The 22037-nt window shown below is 42.0% G+C and overlaps 1 protein-coding gene across 1 annotated transcript in view; it reads right to left on the minus strand.

The window, feature by feature from the left end:
* Nucleotides 1-2737: 2737 nt before the first annotated feature.
* ZNF614 (zinc finger protein 614) overlaps nt 2738-22037 on the minus strand; it is a 28301-nt gene continuing 9001 nt past the window's right edge. Inside the window, exons 2-4 of the mRNA XM_066271312.1 lie at nt 6512-6638; nt 6135-6230; nt 2738-5806 (exon numbers count right to left, since the gene is read on the minus strand). Of these exons, the coding sequence (XP_066127409.1) occupies nt 4194-5806; nt 6135-6230; nt 6512-6638 (1836 nt within the window). The 3' untranslated portion in view covers nt 2738-4193. The remainder of the gene's footprint in view (nt 5807-6134; nt 6231-6511; nt 6639-22037) is intronic.

Consider the following 22037-nt stretch of genomic DNA (forward strand, 5'->3'; position numbering starts at 1 on the left):
GGCGCTAGAGTGGCTCTGGATGCAACAGAGCAACGGTCCAGATGGGCGGAGCATTGCCCCCTGGTGGGCATGCCAGGTGGATCCTGGTCGGGCGTATGCGGGAGTCAGTCTGACTGCCTCCCCATTTCCAACTTCAGAAAAATACAAAAAAAAAAAAAAAGAAAGATCTATGTCAATTTTATCTCAATAAAATTGGATAAGAAACAGATATAAATCTAATTTCATTTTAATTTCTCAAACATATTTCCATGTTATAAAGTGTTTATATAGCTATATGTAATTAATATTAAGTGGCTGTAATAAAATCATGGGTCCAATAGTAGTATGCATAAAAGGTATGCATTAATGTGGGGTATACTTGAAAAACATTAAATTCAGTATGTTCAGGGCTGGCCGGTGGGCTCAGTGTATAAAGCGCCGCCCAGGGTGTAGAATTCTGGGCTTCGATCCCCGGTCAGGGCACAGATAAGAGACCATCTGCTTCTTTTCCCCTCCCTCTTCTCTTTCTTCCTCTTGCACCGTGACTGGATTGGTTCGAGTATTGGCCCTGCCTGCTGAGGATAGGGGCGTATGCGGGAGTCTGTCTCCTATCTCCTCTACTCACACGGTAAAAAAAAAAAAAAAAAATTCGGCCTGACCTGTGGTGGTGCAGTGGATAAGGCATGGACCTGGAATGCTGAGGTTGCTGGCTGGAAACCACACCCCCTGCCCCCGCTTTCACAGTGAAGGCACATGAGAAGCAGCCACAAGTTGATAGTTCCCACCCCACCCCAGCCTTTCTCTAAAATCAATAAAGAAAATCTTTTTAAAAAGTAGTAAAATGTTTTGGAAATACAATCTGAAATTACCCAATTGAAACTTCTTTCCCTTTCAGCCACCAATCAATTTTAAGAATTGATTCAGTAGAAATTATTTTTTTTAAAGATTTTATTTATTCCTTTTAGAGAAGTGAGAGAGAGAGATATGGATGGGGGAGGAGTAGGAAGCATCAACTCCCATATGTGCCTTGACCAGGCAAGCCCAGGGTTTTGAACCTGCGACCTCAGCGTTCCAGGTAGATGCTTTATTCACTGAGCCACCACAGGTCAGGCTAGAAATTATCTTTTTGAGAACAGGAATTAGGATACTTATGGCATCAATTTTAGTAAATGTAAGGAAATAATTGTGTGATTAATACATAAACTATTCTTGCATCTCTTTGTATTCACACCCTTGGATAACATTCCCTCACAGTGACTGATCAATTTGTCCAACAGGACAATAGCAAGTGCAACACAGGAAAGATGCACTTTCTCACCTACACATGTTGTGTTGGTCTCTTGGAGCTCTTCTGACACAATGTAATAGAAACCAGGCTAGCCTCTTGCAGAATGAGGGCCATCCATTCTAGTGGAGGCTCAGATATGTGGAAAAACCAATCTATACCATGCAGCTATAGCTGAGACAGTACACACCAAGTAATCCATCCACCTACCCACAAAAGGAGAATTAGTAAATATGTATTTGTTGCCTTTAGACATTAAGTTTTAGGTGTAGGTTTGTGATGCAGATAAAAGATAACTTAATACAGACATGAATGTATGTTTGTTAAATCATGGGATGTCTCTCCATTAACAGTATGCAGACATAAAGAGAATGAGATTGTAAACTGGTGCAGCCACTATGGAAAAGAGTAAGATAACACAACATAGTAAAAAAAACAGACCTATCATACAACTCCACAATTCCACTTGGGTATTTATCTACAGGGAAGGAAATCATGGTCTCAAAAAGGTATCTGATCTGCACCACCCTGTTCATTACAGCATTATTTATAATAGACAAGACATGGAAACAACCCAAGTGTTCACTGATGAATGATTGGATAAAGAATATATTATTATATTATATACAAAATACATATATTTGCAACTCATGAACGGGCCTTGAGGGCATTATGCTAAGTGAGATAAGTCAGAGAAAGACCAAGTGTGTGATCTCACCCATATGTAGAACTGAAAACAAACCAAACTCTGTTAGATACAGAGAACAGATTGGTAATTGCCAGAAGCTGGTCGGTGAGGAGCGATGCAAATGTGTGAAGGTGATCAAAAGGTACAACCTTACACTTATAAGATAAAGAAAAGTCTAAAAATAATAATAAAGTGTTGATCATAATTATCCATTAGGAAAATGAAAGTTAAGCTTGCAATCAACTACTAGGACACACCGAAAATGGTTAATGTAAAATACAATGACAATACCAAGTGCTGGAGAGGATGTGGAACAACCAGACTTCACACAATGCTGAGGAGAAGATCAAATATTACAGTCATTCTGGAAGAGAGTTTGGTAATATTTTTTTTCATTAATTTTAATGGGGTGACATTGATAAAGTAATTTTTTTCTTTTGAGAAAGTGAGAGTGACAGGAGGGGAGAGAGATGAGAAGCATCAACTCATAGTTGTTCATTGATTGCTTCCCCTAGGTGCTTTGGGGGGGGGTCAAGCCAGGGACCTTGGGATCATGATGATTGCCTGCTCAAGCTGGTGACCTCAGGGTTTTAAACCTGGGACCTCAGCATCCCAGGTCAATGCTCTATCCAATGTGCCACCACCAGTCAGGCAAGAGATTGATAATTTTTTATAAAGCTACGTCCCAACAATTATCACCTCTATAGTTATTGTAGAGGAATGAAAATTTACAACCATATAAAACCTTGTAGGCAGATTTCATAGCATCATTATTTATTACAGTTGAAACCAAGACAAAAGACAAATCTCTTTCAAGAGTGAATAAACTGATAAATCTAGTATATATTGAATATATTATTTAATAAAAATAAAACTTTCAACTCAAATAATTCTTAAGAGTAATTGACAAAGTGATAAAACCATGAAAAATTTATAAGGTTCCTATTAAAAAAATATAAATCTGTATAAATAAATACAACTTATTTATACAAAATATATAAAATCCAGTTGTAAAAATGACTTTTAGGTGTCTCTGGACTATGTTACAATTTCTTGTAAACTAAAATAATTTCAAATTAAACATTTTATGAAAATAACTTTGAAGGTGGTTTTGTAAACTATTTGGTCATAATTATGAACTTGGTTAGGCAAGTACAAATATGTATTATATAAATTTAAAATATTTAGTTTCCTGGCTAGGAAGCTCAGTCATCCCTGAATAGCAAGGTTGTGGGTTCAATCCCAAGGTCAGGGCACATACAAGAATCACAATGAATACATAAATAAGTGGACAACAGATTGGTTTCTTGCTCTCCATAATTAATAAATTTAAAATATTTAGTTTCCTTTCAAATTATTTCTGTATGATAGATTTATAATTAAATTTAGAGCCAAAGAAAGGTGAGAGCTAAATATATAATATGGGTGGTCATAGAACATACCTGTATTGCATATAACAATAAAAAATTAATCAGGAATAAGGAAAGCAGTCCCCTTTTTAAAACTATGTAATTACTCATAAGGCAACTAGAAAGGAAGTTCCAGTTATCACCTGAAAATGCATATCAGGTGAGTTATAAGATGTCCAATGAAGTTAGACATATCAAAAAGCATTCACACACCATTTTTTCACAGAACCTCTTTCCTTTGTGAGTTGTCTGATATTTGACTAAAGGTGCTCTAAATTTGGCATTTTCACAAAGTTTTAACTTTTATATGATTTCCTAACAATGGGACAGAAAGTATCCATGAAATCCTGTCAAATACATATTGTCCTCTTACAAGGTTTTCTCGGGTGTGAACTCTGACTCCCCTTGAGGACTTCTTTCTGGGTAAAGGCTTTCCTTTGTTTTTTTTCCCCTTTGTTTCTTTGCTTCTTTGTTTTTTCATCTTTCTATGAACACTGAACTCACTGATGATCTATGACGATCCCTGATAATAAACTCTGTCTTCCCACTGAAGGCTTTCTAGTCTCTGCGTTCAGTTTGTCTCAGTGTATATGGTTCAGACATATACTGAAGGTAGAACGTTTTGCTGAGACATATTATGAAGCTGGAGAGGCATGCTCATATTGGAGGTATCGGTTTTTCCAACACGTTTTCACTGACACACAATGGGAGGTTAGGCCCACTAGAGGCACTATCACAGTCATGGTATTAAACAGGTTTGTCTCCTGGGCAATTTCCTTAACCTCCTCAGGGCATTTCCTTAACCACAACAGGCAATGCCATATCTGTCTTCCTATCTGCTAGAAACACTGATGTTTATTGAGGTCTTGGTTGTCACAGAAGGCATTTCCGCAAAACTTGCATTAATATGAGTTCTGTTCTGCATGACTTCACTCATAAGTAATGAGCTGTGACTCTCAGAGAAATTCCCAACTTGAATGAATCTACCCATTTCTCTCATGTGCATTTTTTTATGTTTAACAAGGTTTGACAATTGGGAGAAGGCTTTCTCACAAATGCTGCATCCGTAGGGTCTCTCTCCTGTATGAGTTCTTTGATGGACAGTGAGGACTGACTTTGTGGTGAAGGCTTTCCCACATGCCTTGCACTCATAGGGTTTTTCTCCTGTGTGATTTCTCTGATGGGTAATAAGGCCGTATTTGTGAGAATATTGTTTTCCACACTCACTACATACGAAGGGTGTCTTTCCTGTATGACATCTCTCATGTTGTATGAGGCATATCTTTTGGCTGAAGGCCTTGCCACATTCATTGCATTCATAGGGTTTTTCTCCTGTGTGAGTTCGCTGATGTATCATGAGAGTGCGCTTTGTGGTGAAGCCTTTTCCACACTCATCACACATGTAAGATTTCTCTCCTGTATGAGTTCGCTCGTGTATAGTGAGCTTGCGCTTCACGGTAAAGCCTTTTCCACACTCATTGCATATGTAAGATTTTTCCCCTGTATGAGATCGCTGATGAACAACGAGATTACTCTTCACAGTGAAGCCTTTTCCACATTCATCACATATATACGGTTTCTCTCCAGTGTGCGTTCGCTGATGTACAACAAGATAGCGCTTCATGGTGAAGCCTTTCCCACATTCACTGCATATATAGGGTTTCTCCCCTGTGTGAGTTCGCTGATGCACAATGAGATTGCTCTTTGCTGTGAAGCTTTTCCCACATTCACTGCACACATAAGGTTTCTCTCCACTGTGAGTTCGCTGATGTGCTATCAAATAACGCTTCAGGGTGAAGCCTTTCCCACAGTCATTGCATATATAAGACTTCTCTCCTGAATGGGTTTCCTGATGTCTGGTGTGACCACTCTTCACAGGAAAGTCCTTTCTATCCACATTGATTACACAGAGTGTGTCTTGTGTTTGAATATTCTGATGTTTAGTGAGCATGACATTTCTGGAGGATTTCCCCCACGGATCACACCCATGGATCTTCTTTCCTGTATGAATGCCCTTGTAGTAAATGAGCTGAGATGTCCTGATGCAGGCCTTCTCACCTCCAATGCATGCTTGGGGTTTCTCTATTTTGTAAGTCATCTGATGCTTAAAGACTTGGAATTCAGTGCTGATGTGTTTTCTGGTTTCAGGGATTTCAATACCAGTGTACCATTCTTCATGATTATCATGTGAAAAGGAATTCTCATCTCCATTAAACTCAAAGGGGTTCTTTACTTCATATCTTCCCTTCTGGTTAGTTAAGCTTAAACTCGACTTCAAAGCTTTGCTACCTAAGTCCAGTATATGATTTTGCATTAGGGCCGTATTTGTTTTGCTTATATAAATAATATTTCTAAGGGCATTCCTTTCACTGCATTGTTGCAAGCTATTCAGAAGTCTTTGGTTTTGAGAGTGCTCTTGCAGATGACTGTCAGCTTTCCTGATTCCTAGGAAAAAACAGAATAACAAATTCCTTCATGAAAATGTCTCGGAGAAAAGTGCTTTTAAAGATGAGGTGCTGGGACTGACTCTTTATTGTTGATTGTACCATGCCATAAAGATGTAAGGTGAAAAAGAATGAAATCCAAGAAAAGACTAAGAGTATAGTTAAAGCAAAACACCCACAAAGAAAAAGACATCTCATCTTTAGAGAGCCAGATGTGGAGGCGCTCTATAGTTATCCTCAGACACCCGCACAGCTGTGAAGCTGTGACCCCTTCTCTGAATGCCTAGAATATGACTGCCATGGCCACTCCTTTGCTATTTCTCGCTCACCTGCACAGCTTCTGGTATAGATTTCATCCTCTATTATCCATATTTCTTCTCCATGTTGCAATTTGGAAAATGTATCAGTTTTGGCACCATGATACCCTGGTCATGAGAAATGATAGAAGATCTACAGTGACTTGGGGTATAGTATGTGAAGATGGGAAAATATTACATTTTAGAGACAAAACAGTTTCTCATATGCAAAGTAAAAGTTTTCTTTCAGGATACAGAAGATTATATACCCTTTTGTTTGGGGCAAGAGGGTGGAACTAAAAACCTGAATCTTCAGATGACCACAGTGACTGCTAAGCTTTCATCAAATGACAGAGCAAGGGTTAGTGAGTGACTGGGCACCTTTAAGTGACACAGGGAGCTATCCTTACCCAGCGAAACCAGATTGTTATAGTTCTCCAACATCACATCACAATACAGGTCCTTCTGATCGGGGTCCAGGAGCTGCCACTCCTCCCAATTGAACTCCACGGCCACATCCTGAAATGTCAGCAATTCCTGTAACAACACAGTCCTGTTTAATATGACATGAACTCCTTTTATTAATATGGAAGATGCATGAGGGAAGTTGTTCTAATTTTTATCACCTAGCCTTCATCAGCAGACTTTTCTCAAATACATTTTAGTAGAAGCAAAATCCTATCTTTCTATCTAAATAGTCTAGCACCTATTTCAAAATGCTAAAAATATACAAATAACGTCAGGATAAATGAAATATTCCTACATTACCATGAAATGCCCTATCTAGAATTTACAAGACACGTTTTTGATAGATACATGAATTTACCAAAACCTCCAAACTGCCCTTTTGCTGTTCTGCTTGGCTATCTGACCCCACCCTTACTGGACTATCGCCCCTGAAACAGAAAAGTTTTAGGAAGCTGGTCAGCCACCCTGAGGAGAAGCGTTCCAAGAAGCCCATATCGTAAAACTACAGACGGGAGCATACCAGAACTGCTGACGCAACACACACTTGCTCAAAGCTCTCCCTTAACCCTATAAAAAATTTGCCTCAGAATCTGTTTGGGTGCACTTCTCCTGGAGGAGTGCCCCGGCAGGTCTTTCTCCTCTAATAAAGCCTGCACACCTGGTGTTCCAGTGCCGTCTCATTCTTACATCTGGTGCCGAAACCCGGGACAGGGTACTAACTGCCTGGACGATCCCTCTTTGCCGTCCAAACTTACAACCAGGGAAGCAATGGGCAGCGGCAGCTCATCCCGGGCTTACTCCCTAATTCTGTTTGGACGTGTAATTGTAGGTTGATTGGCCGGCAGTCTAACCCTGTCCTGAACCCCTGCTGGACCAGAAAGGTAAGGAGTTTCTCCCTTCCCTTTCCCCGGTTGGCCTCTAAATTTCTCTCTAAAAACACCCTTCTGGTCGGACGGTTTTCTCTGACATGCCTCACATTTTGAGGAGTTTGACTTTCAGTCTCAGTGGACTGCACGGAAGACTAGGTGCCTAGCCAAACCTCTTCACTCTCTTGGACTTCTTGTCCTCGGAGCTCCCTGACAGGTGGTGACGACCTCTATCAGGGACGACTCCCCCACACAGAGATTCTCTTCTCTTGGGACAGCGACAAAAGGCGGGGACGCCCCCTCTTGCTCACCTGTCTCCACTATGGGCTCTTCAGAGTCTAAGCCTTCCGATCAGACCCTTCTAGGATGTCTCATAAAAAACCTCACCAAACTCGGTCTCTCAGACCTCAAACCGAAGAAATTAATCTTCTTCTGTAACATGGCATGGCCTCAGTACAGACTAGAAAATGACTCCCACTGGCCTGAAAATGGGACATTCGATTACAATATCCTAAGAGATCTTGACAATTTCTGCCACCGGACAGGGAGGGCATCAGAAATTCCTTACGTGCAGGCTTTCTTCTCCCTTCTCTCCTGTCCTTAATTTCTGTACCTTCTGTTCTACACGCAGGCCGTTTTTGGCCAAAGAAACCTCACCTAAAACCTCTGCTCCTAATCTTTCCTTTTCCGTGAACTCCCAACTCTCTCCTTCTCCTGCTTGATCCCCGGGGCACCCCTCTCTCAGGACCCCTCTCTAGTCCCTCACCAAGTCTTTTTGTGCTGGAGTCTCTTCCCTCCAGAAAGGCCCCTCCCTTCACTAAATCCTGTTTTCTCATTCACCAGTCTCTCTTTCTTCCCCCCTGCTGGCCGGGGGCCTCTCCCTTCACTGTGTTCTTCATCCCCTCCCCCCTCCTTAGAAGCTGTGTCTCTGGCTGTGGTGCCTGTCTAATCTCTGACCTTTCTTCCCTCCTTACAAACTGCAGTTCTGTCTGTCTCCTCTCCGACCCCCTCCTCCTTCCTTACAAACTGTGACTGTGCCTCTTTCCTTCTCGCCCTCTCCCCTCTCCTCAGAGCTCTAAATCTTTTTTCACTCCTGACCACGTGGCGCCACACCAATACTTTAACCTCCTCCTCCTCCTTCTGCAGATTCTGACCCTCCTTCTTTTCCATCCAGCTGCTCACACTGTTCATCCATCTGCTTTCTCTCTTCCTCCCCTCTTTGCTGGCAACTCCTTGCCATCTCGAAAAACTTTAAAAAACAGAATTGTCTATTAAGCTTTGTAAGTAATCTATCTTGTCTCTGTTTGTTAGAAAGTATCTCTGGTATAATTTGAATTGGAACAAGTAAAGCGCGCTCATTTAAATTCCTTAATTCATAACTTTTATGTAAGGTCTTTGTTTAATGTGTAACCGTGTCTGTTTCTAAGGCCTTAAACCAATAATTACCCACCTCTTAAACCAGGCTTACTCATCCCCACGGACTCTCCCTGCAATATCCCCACCCTTCCTGTTCAAAAACCTTCAGGGGCTTATCGCCTTGTACAAGACTTACACCTAATCAATGAGGCAGTAATTCCCCTCCACCCAGTGGTCCCTAATCTCTACAAGTTACTGTCACACATTTTCTCAAACACCACTCACAGTCCTAGACCTCAAGAATGCTTTCTTTACCATTCCTCTACACCAGGGGTCTCAAACTCAACTCAGCATGTGGGCCGCAGAGCAAGATCACAGCTGTTCGGCGGGCTGCACTAGGTCTACAAAAGGCAACTGTTACGCAACACTTTTCTCACTGCAGTTGAAAACAAAAAAAAAATCAGTACAACAAGCACAATCGTACATGCAGTTTACTCAGTGTCACAAAACAACCAGAAACTGTAGTTCGCATCACAACTGCTGTTAACTAAGCTAATATCTAGCTAGGATGCTAGAGAAATGAAAAATACAAGTAGGCCCCTAGGCTTACTTAATTTTATCCAAAATATTTTGAACTTCGTGGATTAGTCTGCGGGCCGCACAAAATTGTTCGGCGGGCTGCGAGTTTGAGACCCCTGCTCTACACCCTGACTCTTACTTTCTGTTAGCCTTTACCCGGGCACTAATGCAGCCCAGCAACTTACGTGGACTGTCTTACCCCAGGGGATCAGAAACAGCCCACACCTGTTTGGGCAGTCACTACCTCAGGATTTAGCAGCATGCAATCTCAAAACTGGTTCTTTCTTACAATATGTAAATAGCCTACTACTCTGCAGCCCCTGCCTGCCTCAAGGCCACCCTTCTTAACTTCCTCACTATGAAGGAATATCGCGTCTTCTCTGCTAAGGCTCAATTTCACTCTTAGTCCATAGTCTTTCTGGGCATCGCCTTAACCCCCAGCACCTGAATTCTCACCCTAGATCTAATTCAGACCCTCCACAGTCTCCAACCACCTACCACTGCAAATCAAATCTTTTCTTTCTTCAGTCTAATGGGCTTTTTTAAACACTGAATTCCCAATTTTGCTCTCTTAGTCAAGTCCCTCAGTGAGATCTTCTGAGCATGGCTTTTAAGATCTATAATGGCAAAGGAAGTAACAGAAAAGGCAAATAAGGCCCAAAAGAAGTCAGGAAATACCAGCTTTTGGCTCCAGCGCCCTAACGGGCTTCATAGAATTCCATCAGGGCCCTACTTCAAGAGTGGAAAAAGAGGTCATTGAACTGAATGAAGCCTGCTAGCTTCCCGGCCCCACCGGTTGACACACCTCTGCTGTGGAAAGAGGGACATGAGAAGGTAAGCTGCCCCCTTGCTCCATGGAGAGAGGTTTATGTCTCTTCTAGCCCTACTCCAGCTACCTGTGACCTGACCTTGCCCAGCGTGCTGGGAATTGCCACTGAAGGCCCGAGGACATTGTTCACGAGCCTAAGGTATTTCTTCCAAGTAGCAGATAAACTGATCTCATTTCTTGTAAACACAAGGGCCATCTACTATGCCTCACTTAAATATTTGTTTTATTTATCCCTCGAAGATCTCTACTGTGGGTATTGACAGTCTGATTTTGTTACTTTATTTAATGTATAGTATCTCCTTTGTTCCTCTTATCTCAATGCCCCATGCCTATTATAGGCTGGGACCTGCTGCTAATTCCAGCTAGAAGCAGTGGTCAGTAGGACTTTAACTGCAAAGTGTAGAAATGTAACCATCCTTTCCCTAAGTACTTGCAGGATTTATAGGTTACTCAGCAAACTATTCAGAGACTGTCCAAGAGGCACTTCTAGCATTACATCACCCAAGGACTGACTTTCACATGGACAGGTCCACACACCGTGATCCTGACAACTTCCATTGCTGCTAAAATAGAAAAAAGGCATGCCTTACTCCAACCACAAACCTGAAGCTGGTTGGTCTATGTATGGTGAATATTTGATAAAATTAAGGAGTCTTTTAATCAGGCTTTGGGAAAAGGCAAACTAGGATAAAAAGAAAGTCAACCTAATTGTCACTAAAGGTTAAGGATTTTTAAATCAAGAGTTCTGCCTAGAAAGGAATTGTATGGTTTTGATAATAGAAGGTATAAGGTATGGAAATACTTTTGAAAGAAAAAGGAAAAGCAAGTTGTTATGAAGGCCAGTTATTTCTGGATAAGAAAGTGCATGAAAACTGAAGGTTTAAGTAAGTTGTAGAAGGTTTGTGCAGGTTGTAGGAGATTTGTACCAAGATAAAAGAATTAGCACAGTCAGAAAACTGGTTTTCAAAGAATGTTTAATCAGTCACCCTAGCTAACAATCCTCTACTCTCCCCACTTATTGGGATGACTCTTTCCTCCATCCTGACCATCTGGAGCTCAGAAACAGAGAAACGAAACCAACCCCTTGTCCTTCCATTCTCTATTCACCTCTCAACCTGCCTTAACCAATCAGGTGCTTTCTATTCATGTGGGACCACAAGTATATGTATCTCCCTACTAACTGAACAGAAACCTGTACCCTAATCTATCTCACCCCAATATCAACCTAATCCCACCCCATGAGCCTCTTTCAGTTCCTAATACACTACCTGTCAATCTAAGAACCAAATGAGCTGTACAGGTAACCTCTCTTCTTGTTGCTTTAGGAATCTCTACAAAAGTAGGTCTAGGGACAGGAGGACTGGCCACTTCCCTGTCTTATTCCTACCCTCTCTCTCTCTCTCTCTCTGAATCCCAGCAAATTCATAAACATGGAATCAGTGGTTTCACACAAACTGGGTGTCTTCACTATTGCCTTTCATTAGTCCACTCATTCTCCTATTTATTTTTCTAACTTTAAAATCCCTTTATATTTGTTCACTAGTTTCTTACAGAACCACATACAGACCTTCGCCAATCAGAAAATTAGAAAAATCTACCTAACCTGAAACCTGCAAAACAGAAAAATCTGAAACCCTATATCAGCAAACCTCCTAAATCCTATCTTTCAACCCTTACAGGTCCCCTAACCCTAAAGCTCTCCCGTATCCCTGAAGAACTAGGAGAATGAATAGCATTCACCTCTTAATGCTTCTCAATCTTTTTGTTGTTGTTGTTTTGTATTTTTCTGAAGCTGGAAACGGGGAGGCAGTCAGACAGACTCCCGCATGCGCCCGACCGGGATCCACCCAGCATGCCCACCAGGGGGTGATGTTCTGCCCATCCGGGGCATCGCTCTGTTGCGACCAGAGCCACTCTAGCGCCTGAGGCAGAGGCCACAGAGCCATCCTCAGCACCCGGGCCATCTTTGCTCCAATGGAGCCTCGAGGAGGGGAAGAGAGAGACAGAGAGGAAGGAAAGGGGGAGGGGTGGAGAAGCAGATGGGCACTTCTCCTGTGTGCCCTGGCTGGGAATCGAACTCGAGACTTCCGCATGCCAGGCCGATGCTCTACCACTGAGCCAACCGGCCAGGGCCAATGCTTCTCAATCTTTTTATCCTTCACATAGTAAGGGGACAAGACTGCGGATCTTCTTGGCTGAAGAAGAGCCTACAAATGGACATGAAACATTTCTTTTAGCTCAAGCTAACTGCTCTCTCCAGGGCTGCCAGAAAAAAATATCTCTACCTTTACCATGGAAGAACTTTCACCCCTGCTATACAACCCTCTTTATCTCTGCATTCCTGATCTCCAAATACTTGCCCCCTTCTTTATCAAATTCCTACAGGCCCGGATGAGAGTAATCTCCAGGACTGTCTACAATCAAATGCTTTTGCAACCCCTACTCCAACTGCCCCAGGGAGAGGTCCACGAAGGAGGCCCCAATAGGGATAACAGCAGGAAGTAGCTCCAGAAGATAGCTGGCCGAGACAAACCTCCTTCCTGGACCTCATACCCCCTTATTTTTCTTTTTTTTGTTTCTTCCCCTCACTTCTTTTTCTTTTATCATATCACAGAGTTGAGAAATGATAGATACATGAATTTACCAAAACTTCCAAGCTGCCCTTTTGCTGTTCTACTTGTCTATCTGACCCCACCCTTACTGGACGATTGCCCCTGAAACAGAAAAGTTCTAGGAAGCTGGTCAGCCACCCCAAGGAGAAGTGTTCCAAGAAGCCCATATCGTAAAACTACAGAAGGGAGCACACCAGAACTGCTGACGCAACACACACTTGCTCAAAGCTCTCCCTTAACCCTATAAAAAATTTGCCTCAGAATCTGTTTGGGTGCACTTCTCCTGGAGGAGTGCCCCGGCAGGTCTTTCTCCTCTAATACAGCCTGCACACCTGGTGTTCCAGTGCCGTCTCATTCTTACAGTTTTTATATTTTATTATTTTTTTATTTTTTCATTTTTCTGAAGCTGGAAACAGGGAGAAACAGTCAGACAGACTCCCGCATGCGCCCGACCGGGATCCACCCGGCACGCTCACCAGGGGGCGATGCTCTGCCCATCCTGGGCGTCGCCATGTTGCGACCAGAGCCACTCTAGCGCCTGAGGCAGAGGCCACAGAGCCATCCCCAGCACCCGGGCCATCTTTGCTCCAATGGAGCCTTGGCTGCGGGAGGGGAAGAGAGAGACAGAGAGGAAAGCGCGGCGGAGGGGTGGAGAAGCAAATGGGCGCTTCTCCTGTGTGCCCTGGCTGGGAATCGAACCCGGGTCCTCCGCACGCTAGGCCGATGCTCTACCACTGAGCCAACCGGCCAGGGCCAGTTTTTAATAAATATAATAAAATAACAGAAATTATGAAAGATGTGTTCTAAAGCAAAAAGACCATTAATGTTGATTAGGAAAATTTTGGGGGAAAAACTTACAATAAACAAACATACACATATACATATATTAATGGATAGATCAATGGTATAGTCAATACACTGAAGAAATTAAAGAAAATGGAGCAGAGAGAGGACATGAATATAAGGAAGATGTTAATAAATATGAATATAATGTTAAAAGATCTAATGTACCTTGTAGTTAAAAGAGAATATAGTAATGGAGAAGCAAAGATCTAAAAGGTGAAAATTTTGAGTACTGATTACACACTCCAAACCTCAGATTCAGAAATCCCACCAAATTCCAAGCAGGACATCTACAACTGACACATCTGACTGAAACTCTAATGCAACAAAGGCAAAGGGAAACTCTAAAAGCACCCAGACAAAAGACAGATTACCTAAAACAGAAACAATAGAACTCAGAAAGAGTGGAATATTATCTTCCAAATATATCTTCCTGATTTTTGGGCCAAGCAGGCCAGACAGGAAGGCCATTTGGTATTGAAACACATGACTCTCTTCTTGAAGTGCCAGACAGCATTGTCTCTTTCCAGCCACCATGCGTGACAGATGTCAAGAGTATTGCCAACCAAGGAAGCTCACCTACACTTCAGCATCCAGAGCTTTTACTGAGGCTTTGGTATATATGCACGATTGACTCACTGACCATGTGGCTGGACTGAACCTTCCTTCAGGTTCTTCCCTTTCCTGGGCATCAGACTGATATCAAATGGCTCAAAGCTACAACCCTCTAACCACATGGTTGGTTTCTGGCATGAACAACCTCCTGCTTGAGTCACCTTATTAGCATAAACTATAAAATATGGTTCCAGTAGCCCAGAAGGAATAAATCCTATCATACAGGTAATTCCAAGGATTTAGAGGTTATTTCCCAGGAATCACATACAAAGGGCAAATTCCTTATTACACAGTAGTTAATTCATACTCCTGTGTAGTACTTTTCCCTTGAGTTTAAGCCGGCCTAGTAAATTGTCTCTTAAAAAAGAATACAGCAAAAATGACAAGATGCTACTTTTACAGTTAGGCTGTATCTACATTCATCTTGCTATGAGAATCTATTCTTTGATGACTTTGATGAATCAAGGTAGCATGTTGGAGAGGCTCTCACGGCAAGAAACTATGAGTGGTCTGCATAAGCAGACAGGTAGACACTGAGTATCATATTTGATCAGCCCTTCTGGAAACAAATTCTGCTAACCATGTGTCTGGACTCAGCCCCCAGATTCTTCCCCTTCCTGGAGGTCAGACTAGTATAAAGATGGCCACCATGTACATGAATTTAGAAGAGCTTCATTCCCCACTTGAGTTTTCGGATCAGACTCCACTCTGGCTTACAGCCTCATGAGAAACTAAAACAAAGTACCAGGTACTGCGAACCAGCACGGCTAGTAATTCCAGGTCCTGAGTGGGAACGGCGTGGAATGAAGAAAATAGGCTTAGAGTAAAAGGATGGGCTCCGAAGGGCTATGCAATGCCGAGGGTAAGAACAGACCATGCTCCACACCTACTTCCTTCTTTATTTATAGGGCAAAGTGGGCCATTAGCAAATCACAGATCTCTGATCACATTTCCAAGGCAACTCAAGAATTTTTACCAAGTGCAGAAAACCCCTACCATACATAACATCTTTTTTTTTTTTTGTATTTTTTTCTGAAGCTGGAAACGGGGAGAGACAGTCAGACAGACTCCCGCATGCGCCCGACCGGGATCCACCCGGCTCGCCCACCAGGGGGCGATGCTCTGCCCCTCCGGGGCGTCGCTCTGCCACGACCAGAGCCACATAACATCTTAACTTCACAAAACAAAGGATAAAAGAAACTTGCCTCCAGTATTTCAGTGGACATGGGGGGCAGGATGAGTATAAACAATCCAGCATCACAGCTAACATGGAGGTGTGGGGAAGGGCATGTAAATTGCCTTTACCAACTTCAACCATCAGTCAGAGGTTGTGGGGAAGAGCTTAGCCTTTTGCAACTTAATCAGGCAAGTGAGGTGGGGGGTTGGGCAGACTGTCAGCTTACTGCCAGTTTCCCACACCTCTGTCCCCCAAAAATCTAAACTGCAAAGACCCTGTGGCTTTCAGTCCTCAACAACCAGGACTGCTGGGTCCCAGTTGGGGCGCATGTGGAACTCTGTCTCACTATCTTCCTACCTCTTACTGAAAAAAAAGAAGAAGAAAGAATACATGTAACCCTATGCTCATTGCAGCATTATCTACAATGGCCAAGATCTGGAGCAGCCCAAGTGCCATCAGTAGATGAGTGGATAAAACAGTTGTGGTACATTTACACAATGGAATACTACGAGTGGCCACAAAAAAGAAGGAAATCTTACCTTTGTGACAGCATAGATGGACCCGGAGAGTGATAGATATGTGTATTCCAAACTGCCCTCTTGATGTTCCGCTTATCTGTCAGACCTCACCCTTACTGGACTATCGCCCCTGAGACAAAGGAATTCCAAAAAGCTGACAAGCCGCCTCAAGGAGGGCTCCGGACACACCAGGACTTTTGATTCAATACGCACATGCTCGAAGCCCCCCAAGAAGGAGCATTCCGGACATACCAGGACTTTTGCCTCGGTATCCCCTCAGGCTCTCCCAAACACTATGTAACTCGCCCCTAGTCTGTAACCGGGCGCTCTTCTCCCCAAGAGAAGTGCCCGGCAGGGTTCCTTTCTTCCTTTCAATAAAGCCTGGATTCCAACAGAGAGTATTATGCTAAGTGAAATAAGCTAGTCAGAGAAAGACAACTACCATATGATTTCACTCATGTGGAATCTGATAAAATAATCTAATAAACAAAACAGTAACAAAAGCATAGATACATAGAACAGATTGACAGATGTCACAGTGGAGGGGGGCTTAGGGGCTAGGTGGAAAAAGGTGAAGGGATTAAGCAAAAACAAAAAGTATAAATATTTATGTAACATATGTGCAATATATATATACACACACACACATATATACATATAACAAACACAGACAACAGTATGGTGATGCTAGGAGAGGTAAAAAAGGGCAAAGGGGAAATCAACAGGGACAGAAAGAGACTTTCCTTTGGGCACTGAGTGTACAATGCAGTGTGCAAATGATGTTTTATTTAGTTGTACACTTGAAACCTATATGGTTTTATTAACCTTTGTTACCCCGATGAATTCAATGGAAAATAAAAAATAAAATAAATTATGAGTAGAATGGATTTAAAAAGGACACTAAGAAACTTCTAGATGTGATAAGGTCTATTGACTCTCATTATTGTGGGGATAGTCTCATGAGTATATATGTCAAACTTAGCAATCCATACAATTTACATATGTGTAGCTTACTATATGTCAATTTTGCCTAAATAAATCACTTATAAAAAGGGGAGCTTAGTGACAATCATAATACAGACAAATCTCAAAAATATGCTAAATGTAAAAAAGTAGCCACAAAGACTACGTTTTGTGATCCTATTATGTGAAATGTCGAGAAACTGCAAATTAATAGCATCAGGAAGGTGATCAATGGCAGTGCATGGCTGCGGGCAGGAGTGGAGACTGAGTACACAGAGGACCAAGAAAACTATTCAGGAGTGACATTACGGAAATGGCGCCGTGAGAAGCGCGTCCGACAGCTCTCCCCTAAATCACAACAAATTTATCAACTAGAAACAGAAAAATTTATCCTCGGAGCATTCCGGAGTTCCACACAAACTGAAAGCAAAAGGACTGTTATCACTTGAATCTGAGAGACGAGGGTGTGGAGGAAGCTACCGCAGCGACGCTCATTCAAGCCGCGAGGGAGTGCGCCTGTGGTGAGTCAGCCCATATACTTGGGAACCGCGAGCGGCCGCGCGCACGCGCCCGGTCCGGTTGAGCACCGCTGACGTTCCCAGCGGCCCGCACACTGCGAGTGGGGGTCGCCCCATTCGCGTGCGTGCCTTGGGCATTCCACGCACCCAGGGCGCCCTGCTGGCCCGCACACCCAGGGGGCTCCATTATCCTGCGCCTGGTGCGGTCCAGCCGCCAGCGGCGGGGCGAGCGGGAGAGGCTTGGGAGATTCTCTCTGTGGGCGGGGCACCTCACCCAGCCATTCAAGCTAACAATCAAGCGTTGGGGGAGGGGCGCGCGCAGGCAGCCTAAAATACCTTCGGAAGCACAGCTGCGACCCAATCACTGAAATTAGCTTAACCCATAAAATCTGCGCACCCTCGGTTCTATTTGATAAGATCTCTCTCAGTTCAGCGATCCAAGACAAGAGGCGTGATATTTTTTAGTGCCTCTCACTAAAGGGGTGGGGGCAACTTCTGATTGATAGAGCCTCCATATTCAGGGATAAACGCTAACAAGAAGGACTTGGCAGATAATAAGGTCTATGCTACACTAGTCGTAAGCAGAGACTAGTGCCTCTTCTTCCCTGCAAAAACAGGCTACAAAGTGTGGAAAGCCTGGGTTGAGAGGTCCAACTAAATGATAGGCGCTGAACAGTCACCTTGACAACAATTGACTCCCACCCCCGCCTGATTACACTGGAGGCCCTGACTCTCAGAGCCTTTCCCAAAGCCTTGCACTGAGTGGGGATAGAGTGGGGATTTCCCAGCTCTTTGAGCCTCTTACTCCCCAGGCAGAAGCAGTTGCAGCCTTATAGCTGGATCACCAGACTGCTAATTCAGAAAGGGGGGACTAGGAGAGAGAATCCAGGAAAGCAAACTCTCTCATCGTTGGACCCTGCAAACGCCAACAAGCCTTTACTTCCAGCAAGACTAAAGCCAATTATATGACATTGCCATAGAATCCCATCAACTGCAAATCCCTACCTAAGAGTGACACAGGGGCAGAGCCTGGGGTACAGAGTCACCGACTAGGAAGAGGGAGAGAAAAGAAAAAGGAAGAAGTTAACCTCTCAAAATCAAGAAAAACCCACAGACTTTACAACTTGATCCACTAATTTTTTTTTTTTTTGTTGTTGTTTGTTTCTTCTATCTTTTTGCCTTTATTTCCTCCACCTCGGTCCTTCTATTCTCTGCCCATCTTATGCTTCCCCTTTCTTGAACTACACTACCCATGAGTGTTGCATTTTATTTTTCTTCTTCATCCTCACCCTCCTTTAAGGTTATACTCCAAAACACTTAACTCTCACTCTCTCCTCTTTTGTTTTTTTTTTGTCTTGCTTTATTTTGTTTTTTTCTCCTCCTATTTTATTTCTTCCTTCATTTTTCTCTTTTTCTTATTTTTTCCTTTCTATTCGTTTTTTCTTTGCTCATTTTACTTTCCTCCCATATAATCCTCAATCACGAACAAATTAGTTAATTTGGGACTCAAGGCTTTTTTTTGGCTTTATTTCTCTTTTTTGCTTTTTTTTTTTTTCTCTTGTTTGTTTATTTTTGTGGCATTTTGGGTCCTCCCAACCCAAGGTCTCCATTGTATTTAGTCTTCGCTCCACTTAATACAACAGATTTTTACTTATTATTTTTATTTTTTCTTCTTTATTATTCTTTTTTGGTCCTTTTTTCTGATTCCCTCTTATCCCTCTCATTATATCTCTTAGTTGACCATCACTTACAAGCAAATCATCTTATGCTTGTCTAAGATTTTCTTCCTTTTTTTTTTTTTTTTTGCATTTAGTAGGTCCCTACTCCCTTTTTTTTGCCCCTTGAACTCTTCACCCCAAATCAGGCCCTCCATTATAGGCACGATATTTCCCTGAGGAGGGGAGAGGAGGGAAAGAGAAGAGAGAAAAAAAGGGGGAAATAATAAATTATTACTGTTTTTTTTTGTGGGGTGTTTTACCCTTTTTTTTTCTTTTCTTTTTACTCTTTATTAATTCTAATTAGTGCTATCAATAAGACCACCCTCAGATGCCGATAAGAAAGAGGAAATCGAATATTATGGATACAAAAGAAAGAGAGGTAACACAAATAGATGTGGAAAAATCTATGGAGAAAAGACTTAACATATTGGAAGCCTTGGAGCTAAATGACAGAGAATTTAAAATAGAAATCTTAAAAATACTCAGAGATATACAAGAAAACACAGAAAGGCAATATAGGGAGATCAGAAAACAACTCAATGAACACAAAGAATATATTACCAAGGAAATTGAAACTATAAAAACAAATCAAACAGAAATGAAAAACTCAATTCACGAGCTGAAAAACGAGGTAACAAGCTTAGCTAACAGAACAGCCCAGATTGAAGATAGGATTAGTGAAATAGAAGACAAACAACTTGAGGCACAACAGAGAGAAGAAGAAAGAGACTCAAAAATAATAAAAAATGAGAAAGCCCTACAGGAATTGTCTGACTCCATCAGAAAGAATAACATAAGAATAATAGGTATATCAGAGGGAGAAGAGAAAGAAAATGGAATGGAGAATATACTCAAACAAATAATAGACGAGAACTTCCCAAGCCTGTGGAAGGAACTAAAGCCTCAAATTCAAGAAGCAAACAGAACACCAAGTTTTCTTAACCCCAACAAACCCACTCCAAGGCACATCATAATAAAGATGACACAAACCAATGACAAAGAAAAAATTCTCAAGGCAGCCAGGGAAAAGAAGAGTACAACATATAAAGGAAGGCCTATTAGATTATCATCAGATTTCTCAGCAGAAACTCTACAAGCTAGAAGAGAGTGGACCCCAATATTTAAAGCCCTGAAAGAGAGGAACTTTCAGCCAAGAATACTATACCCATCAAAGCTATCCTTCAAGTATGAAGGAGATATAAAAACATTCACAAATACAGAAAAGATGAGAGAATTTATCAACAGAAAGCCCCCACTCCAGGAAATACTAAGGGGGGTTTTCCAACCAGATTCAAAGAACAAAAGAAAACAACACCACAAGTAACAGCTCCACCAAGAACACAATAAAACCAAACTTAAACTGTGACAACAAAGGAAAAAAAGGGGGGAGAGGATGGAGATTAACAGTAGCAAAGGATGATGAAGTGCAGAAATACTTATAAGATAGGGTACTACAATGAATATGGTAGGTACCCTTTTCATTACTTAATGGTAACCACCCTTAAAAAAACCACCACAAAAACACTTGACTTAAAAAAGGTAGCAACAGAGGAAAGAAGTATGGAACACAAACAAACAAAAACAAATGATAGAAAAACAAAAGAGAAGAATCAAACTAGATACAAAACTAACAGAAAGCAATTTATAAAATGGCAGTAGGGAACCCACAAGTGTCAATAATTACACTAAATGTAAATGGATTAAACTTACCAATAAAAAGACACAGAGTAGCAGAATGGATTAAAAAAGAAAATCCAACTATATGCTGCCTACAAGAAACACATCTAAGCAACAAGGATAAAAACAAATTCAAAGTGAAAGGCTGGAAAACAATACTCCAAGCAAACAACACCCAAAAAAAAGCAGGTGTAGCAATACTCATATCTAATAATGCTGACTACAAGATAGAAAAAGTACTCAGAGACAAAAATGGTCATTTCATAATGATTAAGGGGAAGTTGAATCAAGAAGACATAACAATCCTTAATATATATGCACCAAACCAAGGAGCACCAAAATATATAAGACAGCTACTTATTGACCTTAAAACAAAAACTAACAAAAATACAATCATACTTGGAGACCTCAATACACCGCTGACGGCTCTAGATCGGTCATCCAAACAGAGAATCAATAAAGATATAGTGGCCTTAAACGAAATACTAGAACACCTGGATATGATAGACATCTACAGGACACTTCATCCCAAAGCGACAGAGTATACATTTTTCTCTAGTGTACATGGAACATTCTCAAGAATTGACCATATGTTGGGCCACAAAGACAATATCAGCAAATTTAGAAAAATTGAAATTGTACCAAGCATATTTTCTGATCATAAAGCCTTGAAACTAGAATTCAACTGCAAAAAAGAGGGGGAAAATCCCACAAAAATGTGGAAACTAAACAACATACTTCTAAAAAATGAATGGGTCAAAGAAGAAATAAACGCAGAAATCAAAAGATATATACAGACAAATGAAAATGAAAATACGACATATCAGAATCTCTGGGATGCAGCCTGACCAGGTGGTGGCGCAGTGGATAGAGCGTCGGACTGGGATGCGGAAGGACCCAGGTTCAAGACCCCGAGGTCGCCAGCTTGAGCGCGGGCTCATCTGGCTTGAGCAAAGAGCTCACCAGCTTGGACCCAAGGTCGCTGGCTCCAGCAGGGGGTTACTCGGTCTGCTGAAGGCCCACGGTCAAGGCACATGTGAGAAAGCAATCAATGAACAACTAAGAAGTCGCAACGCGCACAAGGAGAAACTGATGATTGATGCTTCTCATCTCTCTCCGTTCCTGTCTGTCTGTCCCTGTCTATCTCTGCCTCTGTAAAAAAAAAAAAAAAAAAAAAAAAAAAAAAAAAAAAAAAAA

This window comes from Saccopteryx bilineata, chromosome 3 (genome assembly GCF_036850765.1).
Source record: "Saccopteryx bilineata isolate mSacBil1 chromosome 3, mSacBil1_pri_phased_curated, whole genome shotgun sequence".
Lineage (NCBI taxonomy): Eukaryota > Metazoa > Chordata > Mammalia > Chiroptera > Emballonuridae > Saccopteryx > Saccopteryx bilineata.